Source organism: Pantherophis guttatus, chromosome 1, assembly GCF_059756535.1.
Source record: "Pantherophis guttatus breed Tessera chromosome 1, ASM5975653v1, whole genome shotgun sequence".
Lineage (NCBI taxonomy): Eukaryota > Metazoa > Chordata > Lepidosauria > Squamata > Colubridae > Pantherophis > Pantherophis guttatus.
The window spans coordinates 66,078,785-66,092,126 of NC_142063.1; the positions used below are offsets into that span (position 1 = coordinate 66,078,785).

The following is a 13,342-nucleotide window of genomic DNA, read 5'->3' on the forward strand; positions in this document are numbered from 1 at the left end:
CTATCTTCAATCTTCAATTATGGTTTTAGTATATGATTTCATATGTTCTTTTCAACTGATCAATAAATATTTGTTTGAGAGAGAGATTCATTTTCAGGAATACATCATGTTGTTGGCCACTGAGAAAAAAATGACTGAAACTTATAGATGATGAATCTCAAACAAGATAATTTTTTTTACAGTAGCTAATGATATAATACCTTCTATAAATTGAATTTAATTTCCAGTGCCTACATAAATAACATCCATTAAGTTTTTTTGACAACAGTTCAGACAAGGTTCACTATAGCCTTCTTTGGGAGGTTTGACTTTCCAATCTTTCCTGTAGCTCTAGGATTTTTATAATTATTTTTATCCAAGTTTCAACCAGGTTTGACCATACAAGGTCTGCAATATTGTGCCAGCTGTCATGAAGTTTAGTGCCATATTCTCCAAAGTGGTCAATAGGACCAAGGGTCGACAGGACTCTCTTTTGTTGCTATTCATAGTACCATTAGTTAAAGTAATAGTAAATTATTTTCATGTAAATAATGTTTGAAGTTCAATGAACAATTTGAGATATCATGGACGGGTTGATGAGCTGAAGAATTTGGGACCCCTAATTAAGTGAAACAAAAATTAAAATTCTTGTGTTTTCCATTCCTCTTCACCAAAAGTTACTGATTTTGTATACTCCCTTAGATTTTCCCCTTATAATCAATTTATCAGTAATGTTTTTGAAGGCTACAAATCAGGGGAATGGGACACTCCCCTGATGTGTATTTTCTGAATCAATATTTGCATGTGATTAAAACTAGTTTAGTATATAAATTTCCATTTTAATGAAGTCAGTATTTTACTTATATTGTGATTTTTCTTTCTTCTTCATATGTATTTCTTCTAAGAAATACATTAACTGAATAGGAAGAAAATCAATGTATCCTAAATGGTAGTGCAGGATGTACATACTGCAAATATGTAGCAGAGTTAAGATTTTTAGCAAGTATTTGTGTCTTTTTCTTTCTAATAATAGGTCTTATTATTGATGCCTTTGGCGAACTGAGAGATCAGCAAGAGCAGGTCAAAGAAGACATGGAGGTAAGATGATGATTGTATTGAGTTAGTTTGTTTTCAGTAAATGTGAGAGAAAAACTTTGCACTAAATTGTCAAGAAGGTTACATTAATTCTTATATTACTATTTTTTTTTGACTTTTAGACGAAATGCTTTATTTGTGGAATTGGTAATGATTATTTTGATACAACTCCACATGGTTTTGAAATGCATACTTTACAAGAGCACAATTTGGCCAACTACTTGTAAGTAAATGCATGTACTGCTTTATTAATGCATGTTTCCTTAGAAATGATTGTTAGCAATGTTAATAGGGTTGTCCAGGCTCGTAGCACAATGCTAGGAATATCTATCCAGAAGTGAGTTCTATGAGACTTACTCCAAAATCAATGTGTTGCACTCCTGTACTCCCAGACTCAGGACTTTGTCAGGTTATGGATGCTTTAATGACGTCATATGGCAGCTAATGTTGTACATTTCTTAGAATTCCACTGTGAGGGATGGGGTACGGTGAGGGGTACACAATAGAGCTTATCATAGGGCAGTGATGGCTAACCTTTTTGCTGTTGCGTGCCAAAAGCGAGGGCGTGTGCCAACATCTATAATTCAATGTGCCCCACCCCACCCCATGCATGCACGTGTGTCCCGCCGTGCTCCCCCCACCGGTGGGCCCAGTAGGCCCCTTTTTCAATCACCCCAGGCTTCAGAGTCTTTCTTGGAGCCTGTGGAAGATAAAAATGGCCCGCACCCTCCTGGAGGCCCTCCGGAGGCCGGAAACGGCCTGTTTGCTGACTTCCGGTGGGCCTGGAAGCCCAAAAATCAGGTGGCATGCGCTGAAGCTGAGCTAGGGCAACACTTGCTTGCCCATTGATATGGCTCCGCGTGCCACCTGTGGCACGCGTGCCGTAGGTTCGCCATCATGGTCATAGGGGAACCAACCTGAAACTATAGCCAGGATCAGTTTCAGGATCACTAAAGGAAAACAAACCAACCAACCAATCCAAATATAGTACTTCTACCTCATGCCTGCTCAGAACAAGCTTTGGATATGGAAGGACTCCAGAACAGGAGTGTTCTGTCAGTGTCTAGACCAGTATCTTTCAAATTTGACAGCTTTAAGATGCATGGACTTCAACTCCCAGAATTCCCCAGACATTAATCTATATAAACAGTAACGCTCATTAACTTGATTGAAAAGGAGAGACATTATCTTTGGAAAGATGAGCCATAGTATGAGCCATCAGAGGCTTTGGCAGCAGGAAAATTAATATTGCTCCAAGGCAAATTTTGCTTCAGAACTAATTGGTGTAGGGGCTGTCATTTGACTTCCTTGAAATGTAAATGTAAAATACAAGGTACAGTTTCTTATTGTTCATGAAAGAAAGAAAAAAATATAGAACTGGTCACCACCAAAATAAAATATTGTGAATAACTAAACAGCTGCATCCACAGCTTCGTATTAACCGTTTTCATTAATGTTTTTTGTACATTTTTTTTCTTCCAATGCATTTCTTGATGAGGATGTCTACTTTTTTGGATTGTAAACTCACAAGCAGAGACTTGTGCAATTTTACATATGCAAAACTCTTTTACCAATGTAAAATATTTCACTATTTAATATCACCATTCAACTCTTTCGGAATCCTATAAAATGAATAATAAAACAAGTCTTTTTTAGCCTATTGTTTCACATTTTTAGATGGAAATAATTACTGTTTTCTTAAGAAGCAAGAACAAGATACTACCAAAAACAGTCATGTATATTTTCATATTCTTTCTCCAGATTCTTTTTGATGTATCTTATTAATAAGGATGAAACTGAGCACACTGGGCAGGTAAAGCATTAATTGATTATGTAAATGAAAAGAAACAAGCATTTCTAAAAACATTCATCAAATATATAATCAACATTTTTTTTAGAGATATACTGTCACTTTATACAATTAAACGATTACCATTCATTTTTTCCTCCAAAAGCAAATTATTGATCATTTTAATCTATAAACATATGACATCCAAATGTTTAAATGTTCTTCCATTGAAACTCATGTACTCAATACTGAATAGTGTAGTTCTTCATGCCTTCTTCTGAATATTTAATTTAATGTATTATAAACATTAATTGTTCATGACCTGTTATTATAAGATTATCATTTTGTAAAAAAAAAAAAAATGTTCTGTCATCGCATACTAAAGCAAAGTTGGCTGCCAGCCTGTATTTAAATGTGAAATGCATTTATCTGAAGTTATCACTACTTAATTACTTGTTTAGCAAATGAAAGTAATGTTTTAATATCTTATATAATGAAAACTATATTCCCTAAGATTAATAACCGAACTATAAATTGATCAGATAGATTCATCAACAGAAAGGCTGCCTTGCTCTTTATTCCCACTTGATGTTTCTAATAGAGAAAATGTCCATTCATTAATCTGAGAGAAAAATATGCCTTATGTATGAAAGGTATTTCTTTTCTCAAATAAATCTTTTGAAAAACATATATTTTTTATTTTTAGGAGTCATATGTATGGAAAATGTACCAAGAAAGATGCTGGGATTTCTTCCCAGCTGGAGACTGCTTCCGTAAACAGTATGAAGATCAACTTGGATAAAAATACCAACAAAGAAACTACTATATTCAATGTTAAACAAAAATAGAATTCTTACAAAATAACGGCATAACATAAATATTGCTTATGTTTGACCTCTAAGTAAATGAAGTAGTCCAGTTTTAAATTGATCTAGATTAGTTTTTTGTATGTGGCAGAAACAGGCTCTGGATTATTTGGGTTATTATTTCTGTTTTGTTTGTTTTTAAGTGGGGCAGAGCAAAAAATAATGTTTAAACATTTCAGTTCAGTACTTTAATTCAGGAATCATTACTTGTTTTTTATCAGTCCTTTGTAGAAAATAATATAGTTGAAAGGGCTCTATCATTGTTTTGCAACTGAAGACTCTGTCAGGTGACAATAACTTAATCATGGACTCATATGGTGAACTTAATATTTCAATCAGCCTTGTTTTCCCTGTGCCATTTCTTAGTGTAACAATACAGACAGAAAGATTTTAAGTATTCAGTGCTTAAAATTTCCAAGTATTTTATTGTCTCTAAAATCTAAGTGCCTTAACTCTTTCCAGATCTAGCTATGCAAAATACTTTTTTTTAATGTTAGTCTTTTAGATTGACATTTTTGTTATTTGACTGTGTTGCTTTCTGGTCTTACTGTATGACATGAAATTTAGTCATATACTTGTTACAAAACTGCTTACTACATGCAGCTGGTTTAAAAACCTGTCTTACAACTGAACAGAATTAAACTAGTGATTAGTTGCAATGTTAATGCGTTTTTTCCCTCAAATAACAATATGCACTGCAATAAAGAATTTGCAAAACAAAACTCTCATATTTCATTATGTTATTGGTGTCACACCCAGACATATTCCATAATTCTACTTGCAAATGTAATTTATTTTATTTCATAGACTCTAAATAGGCTTTTATACTTTTACAACTTCAAATTAATATTGTTAAATTTCTTAAGGCAATGAAATCCAGAACACTGCAAATACACAAATAGCATTTTTAAGCTTCAGGTTCAGCCAGTCACCAGATTAAATATTTGTAAACATTTTTTTACAATTAGGAACTGTCATCTTAAAATATTTTTCACATACTTGTACTATCTGATAAACAAAATGTAGCTTTTAGGAGATCATACTATCTAACCAGTCCTCAAGTTCCTCTTCAGTAATATTTTTGGAGGCAGCTTCCGGTGGTTGAGATGTTGAGCAAATTTCTTCAGTTCTACCTGGTTCTAAGTGATGTAACAAAAGAAAAGAAAGATAAGTTAAATACAACTCTTTTGTGGGGGAAAAAAAGGAAAAATGATAAATATTGTGATTGTCAGCTACGAAACAGTGCTATTATGATTTCATCTTAGTTCTCAAATCACTTAGGAAAATACAAAAATACAACCTGGAGACCAAACATTTGTTATTTACCAAGTTATAGCATGTGGAAGCTTCACTTGCACAGCACAAGCTCAGTTATTCCACCCTTCCCTGTAATCAGAGGTGCCTTCTAGGGTTCCTGTTCCAGGACTTGCCTTGTCATTGGCTGGATCCTTCCTATCATTAGCCCCAGTGACTTCTAGAATTATTCCTGTGTAGGAATAATTGATAAAACTGGAAACTTTATCAGGAACCTGATTGGCTTGCAATGTTGCTAATCAATCTAGCTGACTGTGCGATGAACCGTAGTAATAATACTGCTTGAAAACCCGGAAAAAAAAGAGAATGCAAATTAATCTTAAATGAAAAATTCAAAGCTGGAGAATTTCAAGAATATTACTGACAATGTTCTGTTGATCCTAGAAATGATTGTTTGAGGATTTTATTATTTATTTAAAGTTTCAAAATGTCTGGTAGTTGAGGCTCTTTGGACAGTTTACAGTAAAACATGAACACAGGAAAAATATGTATGCATATTCAGAAAGCTGGAGCAAACATACAGCTTTGACTTTTTTTCAACATTAGCAACAGCATGGTAAACAATACTATGTGTGAAATAGCCTTAGCAAGATTTCATACTGTAGCTATTAGTGAAAGTGCCGACACAGCTATTGGTAATTAGATGATATTCAACTTTCAGTTTAGACACTTATAGTCTGTAGAGGATCAAAACTCGCTTGGTGGAATATTATATTCGCAAAGCTGTGATGTTATTGCAACAGTTTTTGCAATCAGAGTATTAAAAAAATACAAGCTTGATTGTATCATTCTCTAACTCTGTACAATGCTGAGCAAACTCGGTGATATAGCAACACAACTAAATCCAGGAACATTATACTTGTATCCTGAAGACTTAAGGATTTATAGAAAGAGGTAAAACTGATAAAAGTCACTGATGCTCTAAGAACTGCTTGCACTTGTTTTCTATTGATTTTGTGTGTGCGCATATGTGTGTGCACACACCCACAAAGTGATTTCCTGAAGTGAATGTTTCTGAATACGAATCAATGATTTTCAGACCTAAATCTTATTTTGCAAAATAAGGTAACAATGCAACAATCCATGACAATTCAATTTCTAACAACTGCTAAACAAACTTTAAAAGTTCCAAGTCCTGATGTTTGCTAGTGCTGCTTCATTATTCATGTTGTTTCATAAGCGCCCTTCTTGAAACATATCCTCTGGCACACAGTAAATTAAATCATAGGGCAATATTTTGGTGATTCGTTTTCATTGAGTGAAAAAGTTAAGATTCTTTTATATATGAACTTGCAAGAAAATAATCAAATGGAAACCAATTTCATAATTACTTTTATAAATATTCAGTGTGCTCAACTGTTAGTTTCCAGAGAAATTAAACTCCAAAATTGGTCAGAGTTTGACGATACAGAAACAGAACAGTATAATTTCAGCTGTGGCATTAAGCAGATCAATTTCTTATGTTCCAAATACAAAGACTTTCTTACCAAAAATACCATTACAGTCAATCAGTACCATGATTTAAAATTTTAGAGTAGGTAAAAATCATCAGAAACAAATTCTCAGATTGTCTGGATTTGGTTTTGCATATCAGAACCAACTGTCTCATAATTTAGCATAATTGGTGGGATATTCCTAGCATCCAGGGCAGACTATAAGAGTGATTTCAATTTAATGCATGCTTTGAAAAACAAATTATGGAATAGTTTACAATTAATTTATTTGGTTATACTTAACTCTCTCTGTAAGAGTTATCGAACTGATGGAATGATCAGGCTGGGTAAAGTCTAAAAATTGCAGGAAAAATAATGATGTTAAAAAAATTTCTCTGAAATCTCTGGGGAATTCTGGAAATTGAAGTTCACACATCTAACATTGCTAAGGTTGAGAAACAGCACACTAGCCTCGGGCCCACTAAATAGGCAAGAATGCATGTAGTATACCCTCATTTAGTTTCATGTGTATTTATTAATATTGTAAAATTATTTTCATCATACATATTTTAGCAACCCAATAGAGCATATCTTTGAACTCTGGTTTACAAAATGTCACTAAAATGTGTTGCATACACAGCCTATCCAATAGGAAAGGCAACACTGTCCTCAAAGTACCTGTTTGGCTTCATTTAAATTGTAAATAAATACATTTAACTGTAATTTGTTAAATGCTGGACTTAATTTAAATTTTGCTCTGACCTATAATAGTTAGGTTTTACCCTAGCCCAGACCTGTTAAACTCCTAGCCCATGGGCTGGACACGTCACGCGCTAGCCATGCCCACACCTGGTTTAGCAAAGAGGGAAAAGTCCTGATACATCATGTGACGCCGCCATGACGACGTGAGTTTGACACCCCTGCCCTAACCTATGTTTTTAGGTTAAAAGAAAAGGGATCAGAAAAACATTCCATTAACTGCAATTACCAGACTTTTCCTTCATGAGGATTAGTATACTGTTTTATCATCAAGAAATTTTAAAGATCACTCAGGTAAGCCAGAATCAGAATCATGACCACCTTGATTGATATATACCATAGTTTTTGAATCCTAAAGAACATATACCGTTTTCCCGAAAACAAGACATCCCCTGATCGGGCTTTTGAGTGCATGTGCTAAAATAACCCCCTCTTGAAAATAAGCCCTCCCCGAAAATATTTAAACACATGCGCTGCCAGTCCCCGCCATTTCCTCTGATTAAGGTCAGGGAGACAGAGCTGGAAATCAGGTACGACAGCAAGTGGAGTCCTGTCTTGCTCCACACGCCCCAAAATAATAAGACCTCCCCAAAAATAAGGCCAAACGCTTCTTTTGGGGTTCAAAAAAATATAAGACAGGGTCTTATTTTCGGGGAAACACAGTATATAGATCTCCAGATATATAGATCTGGAGAAATGTTGCCAAATCCCTTCCCTGATTTATATAAAATTTCGCATGCTCAATTTGTCTAAAAATTTTAGTTTTCCTATAATTTTTATTCCATTCTACTGAAAAGCAAGTTTCTATTTGTACTTTTCCTATAAAGCATTATGGGACATTGAAACTTTCTTTTTCTTAATCTTATTCTAGATCTGGGCATCAATCCAGATTTAAGTGATTTAGACCAGATCAGTCTGGTCTGAGTTTAGAGTTATGTATGTATGTATGTATGTATGTATGTATGTATGTATGTATGTTATGTATGTTTTTGCATGCCCAGACGCCAATGTAAAACATTTACAAATAATTTGGAATGTATGAATGGACTAGAATATTTATCTTAAAAATACAATGTGAAATTGGAAAATAGTTTAGCGTATCATCATAAACTCACTTTTTAAGAAAAAAAACAGTAAATATTTTCCACAAATTATATATTTTGATTTTTGTTGTGTGTTTTTTCTTTAACATGAAATTTAAAAATAGTTTCAAAATTTATTCTGGATAGTTTTGTCAGTATATGGCTAAATAAAAAGGTATAAAATTAATGAGTCACATAAAAGCTTTACTCTCAACTGTAAAATGTGACCTTTTTTTTAACCATAGCTAGAATATCTATTTTCCTTTTGTTCCCACTTGCACATTTGTATTCTCACAATTCCCACTCTATATCCTAATTTTCCCCCAATAATATAATTTGATAATCTTCAAGGTACTGATTTTAAAATATGGAAGGCTTCAAAAATATGTTCCAGTGAAGAAGTATGTTTAACTGTTCCACTTAAGCCCACACAGGAGCCAACTCACAGTGGAACTTAAATCGTGGTGGCATTAAAACCTTTCTGTTTTTAATGTATTCAGTTTTCCACTCCTTTTATTAATGTAATCTATATAGTTTATACAACAATACAACTATTAGCAATGAACACTCCACTGTGAAACCTAAAAGGCCAGATTGAAGACAGATCATTGTAGAGAAAATCTAGCTATGTGGTTGCTAAGAGTTGAGACCAACCTGACAGCATCTTTCAATACTAATAAGTACACAAGGGAACAACAGATTCTCATGTAACTGGATAGAAGGACTAAATAATCTTTTCCAGGAGGAGGATTCAGAAAACAGGCACAACAGAGGATGGTTAGAGATAATTTCTGAGACAGTGATGGACTGCAGCAAAATGATTTGTGACAAGAATGCTGGGGGAAATATAACCTCAGCCAAAGAATATACTGTAACACCTGGTGCTCACTCATCACTGGAAAAAGCAAGCTCATCCACCTGATACATTAATGTGGTTCTAGTTGGTAGCGATCTGCAGAGCCCTAACCTGAATGTTTTATTGCTTCATTCTAAAGTACTACCTATTATTGAAGTCTAGCATGTGTTCTGAAATGGGCTATAAACGATGAACTGAGAACTTGTTTCTGTCAAATTGCTATGTTCCATTTTCAATGAAGGAAGTTCTCCATCTACTTTTCCAGATTGGAAGAGAGCAGTTTGGTCTAGTGATTAAGGCACCAGCATAGGAAGTGGGAGGCTGTGAGTTCTAATCCCACCTGACCTCCCTTATACCTCTTGGAGGACCCTGAATAAGTTGAGAGTTGGGAGTACCTAAATCTAAAACTAATATGCTCAAGTGGAAGCTCTTAGAGGATAACAACAAAGTATGTGAATGTGGAGAGACCCAGAGCCCAGCTGTTCTGACCGAGCTCGGCAAACCCTCTGAAGTTAACTCAAAGATTCCTTTATTAGGAGTGCCGGCAGTCCTGACAAAAAGTTTCTCTCTCACCGCAGGCTAACAAGTCCATCCAGCCAGAAGATGAATAGTTGTCTGCCACATCTATTCATTTCTGCCCCTGTCTTTTATCCCCAGAGCTAGGGTGGGGCTTTACTAACAGCGGTGGCTCTTCCTTCCCAAGGATCGACCCATGGATTTCCACTGCTCTACTTTCCTTTGCCTTCTGTGCATTCGTGCATCTGGCACTGGACCTAGCTGTTCCTCCTCTTCCCCATCAGCCACTTCCAGCCCTATGGCTGTTGACTTTACATCTGAGGGCTGATGGATTGCCTAGGCTCTGTCTCGCTCTGTGCCAACTCCATTCCCTCTTCTCCCTTGGACCTCTCAGGTTGCCTTGATGCTGACCCTGACTCCCATGCTGCCTCCTCCTCTGATTCAGCTGCTGGAGGGGCCGGTGTCCAACAGGCCAAAACACTAGCTCATCAGTTGGTATATTGGCTACTACCAGATACATGTACCGATAATTACTTATTTTTGGCCAACAACAGAGCCAAGAAGGTGTCTTCATTCTGGCGTTTAACATTTGATCTAGAACACAGGAGGAGGAGGAGGAGGAGGAGGAGGAGGAGGAGGAGGAGGAGGAGGAGGAGGAGAAGAAGAAGAGGAGGAGGAGGAGGAGGAGGAGGAGGAGGAGGAGGAGGAGGAGGAGAAGAAGAAGAAGAAGAAGAAGAAGAAGAAGAAGAAGAAGAAGAAGAAGAAGAAGAAGAAGAAGAAGAAGAACAACAACAACAACAACAACAACAACAACAACAACAACAACAACAACCCCCACTTCACATGGTTGTTGTGTGGAAAATAGGAGACAAAAGTATTAGGTAGGATTGCCACCTTGAGTTATTTATTAAAATAATATAGACAGCATAAAAATAAAACAAACAATAAAGAAAGACTCAAGTTCATCCTCTAGGCTTCTAAATATAATTTCAGTTCACTGTATGGGAGAGAAGAGGAATGAGAGATACATTATACATGACTGATATAACAATGTATTATCACGCTAGGTGTAATGGCATATTTGTGGAAGGAAAAATATTTCACTGATTGCAAAAATAACTAAATAATAATAATAATAATAATAATAATAATAATAATTAAAAAAAGAAAGGGGAGGAAACTGCCTAATACTTACCAGTTTCTTCAAAAGCCTTTGTCAAATCATCTCCAGATGGCAGGCCATCTGCTACCACTTCCAAAGCAATATTGCTTTCAGGACTAATAGGGGCATCTAATTTCAGGAGCAGATCAAGGTCTTCATCCAAATGATCTATTACTTGATGTAAACTTGAAGGATTTCTCTGAAGAGCCTCTGAAGAAATTCCAGATCCATCTTTATTTGACAAAGTCAAGGGAACAGCAGAATCTTCCTTGGGAAAACTGTGCGACCCAACTCTCTTTTGCTGTTGCAATAGATCACCACTTTTCTTGGCCACATCATGACTTTGCAGCTTAATCTGGGGAAGTGTGACTGGAGTTGCATCCTAAAGTAGTAAGAAAACAGCTCTAAACGATGGTTGATGCAATACAACAACTTAATAACGCAACTTGAAATTTAGCTTCTACCAAAAAAAAATCTCAGTAAATATTCATCCATGCATACGCACACTATGGAAAATAAATTTATACTGTATAGAAGTACAGTAGTCCTCGACTTACAACAGTTCATTTAGTGACCGTTCGAAATTACAACTCATGACCGTTTTTCACAGTTATGACATTTCCATGATATATCTGATCAAAATTCAGATGCCTGGCAACTGCTTCATATTTATGACCGTTTTTGTGTCCCAAGGTCATGTGATCCTCTTTTGCAATCTTCTGACAAGCAAAGCCAAAGGGGAAGCGAGTCTCACTTAACAACCAGATTACTAACTTATCAATGGCAGTGATTCACTTAACAACTGAGGCAAGAAAGGTTGTAAAATGGGGCAAAATTCACTTAACAAATGTCTCACTTAACAACAGAAACGTTGGGCTCAAGTGTGGTCGTAAGTCAAGGACTACCTGTACAGGAATTTTGTACTACAAAGTAAGATTAATATTTAAATATTTTAAGAAGCTCCAGTTTCAGCCTTTTATTTACCATACCAATAACCAACATAATCATCTCTCTTACTTTTTTTAAGGATTTGCCTACAATCTTTTTATACTTGGGCTCTCTCCTAAAACAAGCTTGCGGTCAGACAAAAGAAACCAGTGGGAAACATCAGCCTGCCAGATCCTTTTCCAATGAAGAGCTTAGAGCATCCAAATAATAAGGACAGCTTCCTTTCCCCACTTAGTTTGCAATTTTATTTGATTCCTCAGGAAGCTAGAAAAATAATGCCAACAGAATGGGAAGCATTCATTCTGCTGAACAGCACAGACTTTTATTTTACCACTGAAAGATGTGATCAGCTTACAATAACCAAGGACACCAAATTGGTCCATTCAGTACCAAGAGAAATAAAAGAAGGAAAAAAATGTAACTTCCTACAGCCTGCAGTTCATTGACTTGCTGGCTCTAATCAGGCACAGTAGGAGAATCTGTTACTTCATTACAGCACAGAATGTGCCCTAACAGTGGATAAAAAAAACCAGCCACTGCTTTTTAAACAATTAACAGCAGGAAAAGCAATGACATCCAGCCTTGCCATTGTATGTAAAGGAAGGAATTTGACTTGCAAAACAAATGCAAATTTCTCTGCTACAGTCACAGAAGTGACTTTGAGTTGGAACAAGAAAAAAAATGAGCAACATCAATATCTGAGTCGCTTTAGGCAAACCCTCAGGAGAAAAAAACAGGTTTGGATTCTTATATAGCCGCCTTTTATCTAATCCAGAATGATTTTTCTAGCACTTGATATACCGTTAAGTTTACCCAACAGCTACAGTTAATTCACATAACTTCTTTTCAGTCTACCTGAATATTTTGCTTTTTTTTTTCCCCCTTCCCACAGTCAGAAGATATTTTATATTTATGATGCTACCAGGAATTATAAACTCTGGGCAAAAGTAACTGTTTTTTTATATAGGTCTGTGTAGCAGCTGCACTGCCAAACTAGATCCACTGGCATAATGGACAAGATCAAAGCAAGGATTATCGTAAAGATCAGGGAGAACAAGAAATAAATGTTCTTTGTGCTAACAAGAGTGTGTGTGTGGGGGGGGGGTCAAAATCTGGAGTAATGAAATTGGAACGGGCAAGTCTTTGGGGATGCCAGTCTTGACTGAAATGCACTTGGCATGTGGAAAACATTTTGTTTTAGAGGAGCAATGAAGCTGAAGAAGTGCTGATAGGAAATTCTGCTATTTAGTAGCATTCCTCCCTTGCAGAGCTGAAGTAGTAACATTAAAATAATATGAGGCTGTTCAGCTTGCAATAGGGCTCAAGGTATTTTTGAGGAGGATGGGTATTACCTGTACGAGTTCAGCAGCCACGTTGAGTTTGAGGTGCAGAGGTAGCTCTTCAAGTGCTTGAACCAAGGACTGGCAGTCAACATACAATCCTGACAACTGAAAACAGAGTGCATGCGCACTAAATGAAAACTGCATTCATTTTGATCACTGAGTTAGTGCAACCAAGTCTTCTCTCCCAGGTTGGGGAAAAC

At 36.0% G+C, this 13,342-nt stretch overlaps 2 protein-coding genes across 16 annotated transcripts in view; one reads left to right on the forward strand and one right to left on the reverse strand.

The window, feature by feature from the left end:
• RYR3 (ryanodine receptor 3) overlaps positions 1 to 4,451 on the forward strand; it is a 290,814-nt gene extending 286,363 nt beyond the window's left edge. For all 10 annotated transcript variants that reach the window (XM_087875404.1, XM_087875417.1, XM_087875406.1 and 7 more), the window contains 4 exons: positions 1,013 to 1,077; positions 1,197 to 1,297; positions 2,836 to 2,887; positions 3,570 to 4,451. In XM_087875404.1, coding sequence (XP_087731530.1) covers positions 1,013 to 1,077; positions 1,197 to 1,297; positions 2,836 to 2,887; positions 3,570 to 3,665 — 314 coding nt within the window. In that variant the 3' untranslated portion in view covers positions 3,666 to 4,451. The remainder of the gene's footprint in view (positions 1 to 1,012; positions 1,078 to 1,196; positions 1,298 to 2,835; positions 2,888 to 3,569) is intronic.
• Positions 2,640 to 13,342, reverse strand: part of AVEN (apoptosis and caspase activation inhibitor) — a 156,470-nt gene continuing 145,767 nt past the window's right edge. For all 6 annotated transcript variants that reach the window (XM_034418662.2, XM_087875474.1, XM_087875490.1 and 3 more), the window contains 3 exons: positions 13,152 to 13,247; positions 10,885 to 11,233; positions 2,640 to 4,868 (listed from right to left, as the gene is read on the reverse strand). In XM_034418662.2, the coding sequence (XP_034274553.2) occupies positions 4,759 to 4,868; positions 10,885 to 11,233; positions 13,152 to 13,247 (555 nt within the window). In that variant the 3' untranslated portion in view covers positions 2,640 to 4,758. The remainder of the gene's footprint in view (positions 4,869 to 10,884; positions 11,234 to 13,151; positions 13,248 to 13,342) is intronic.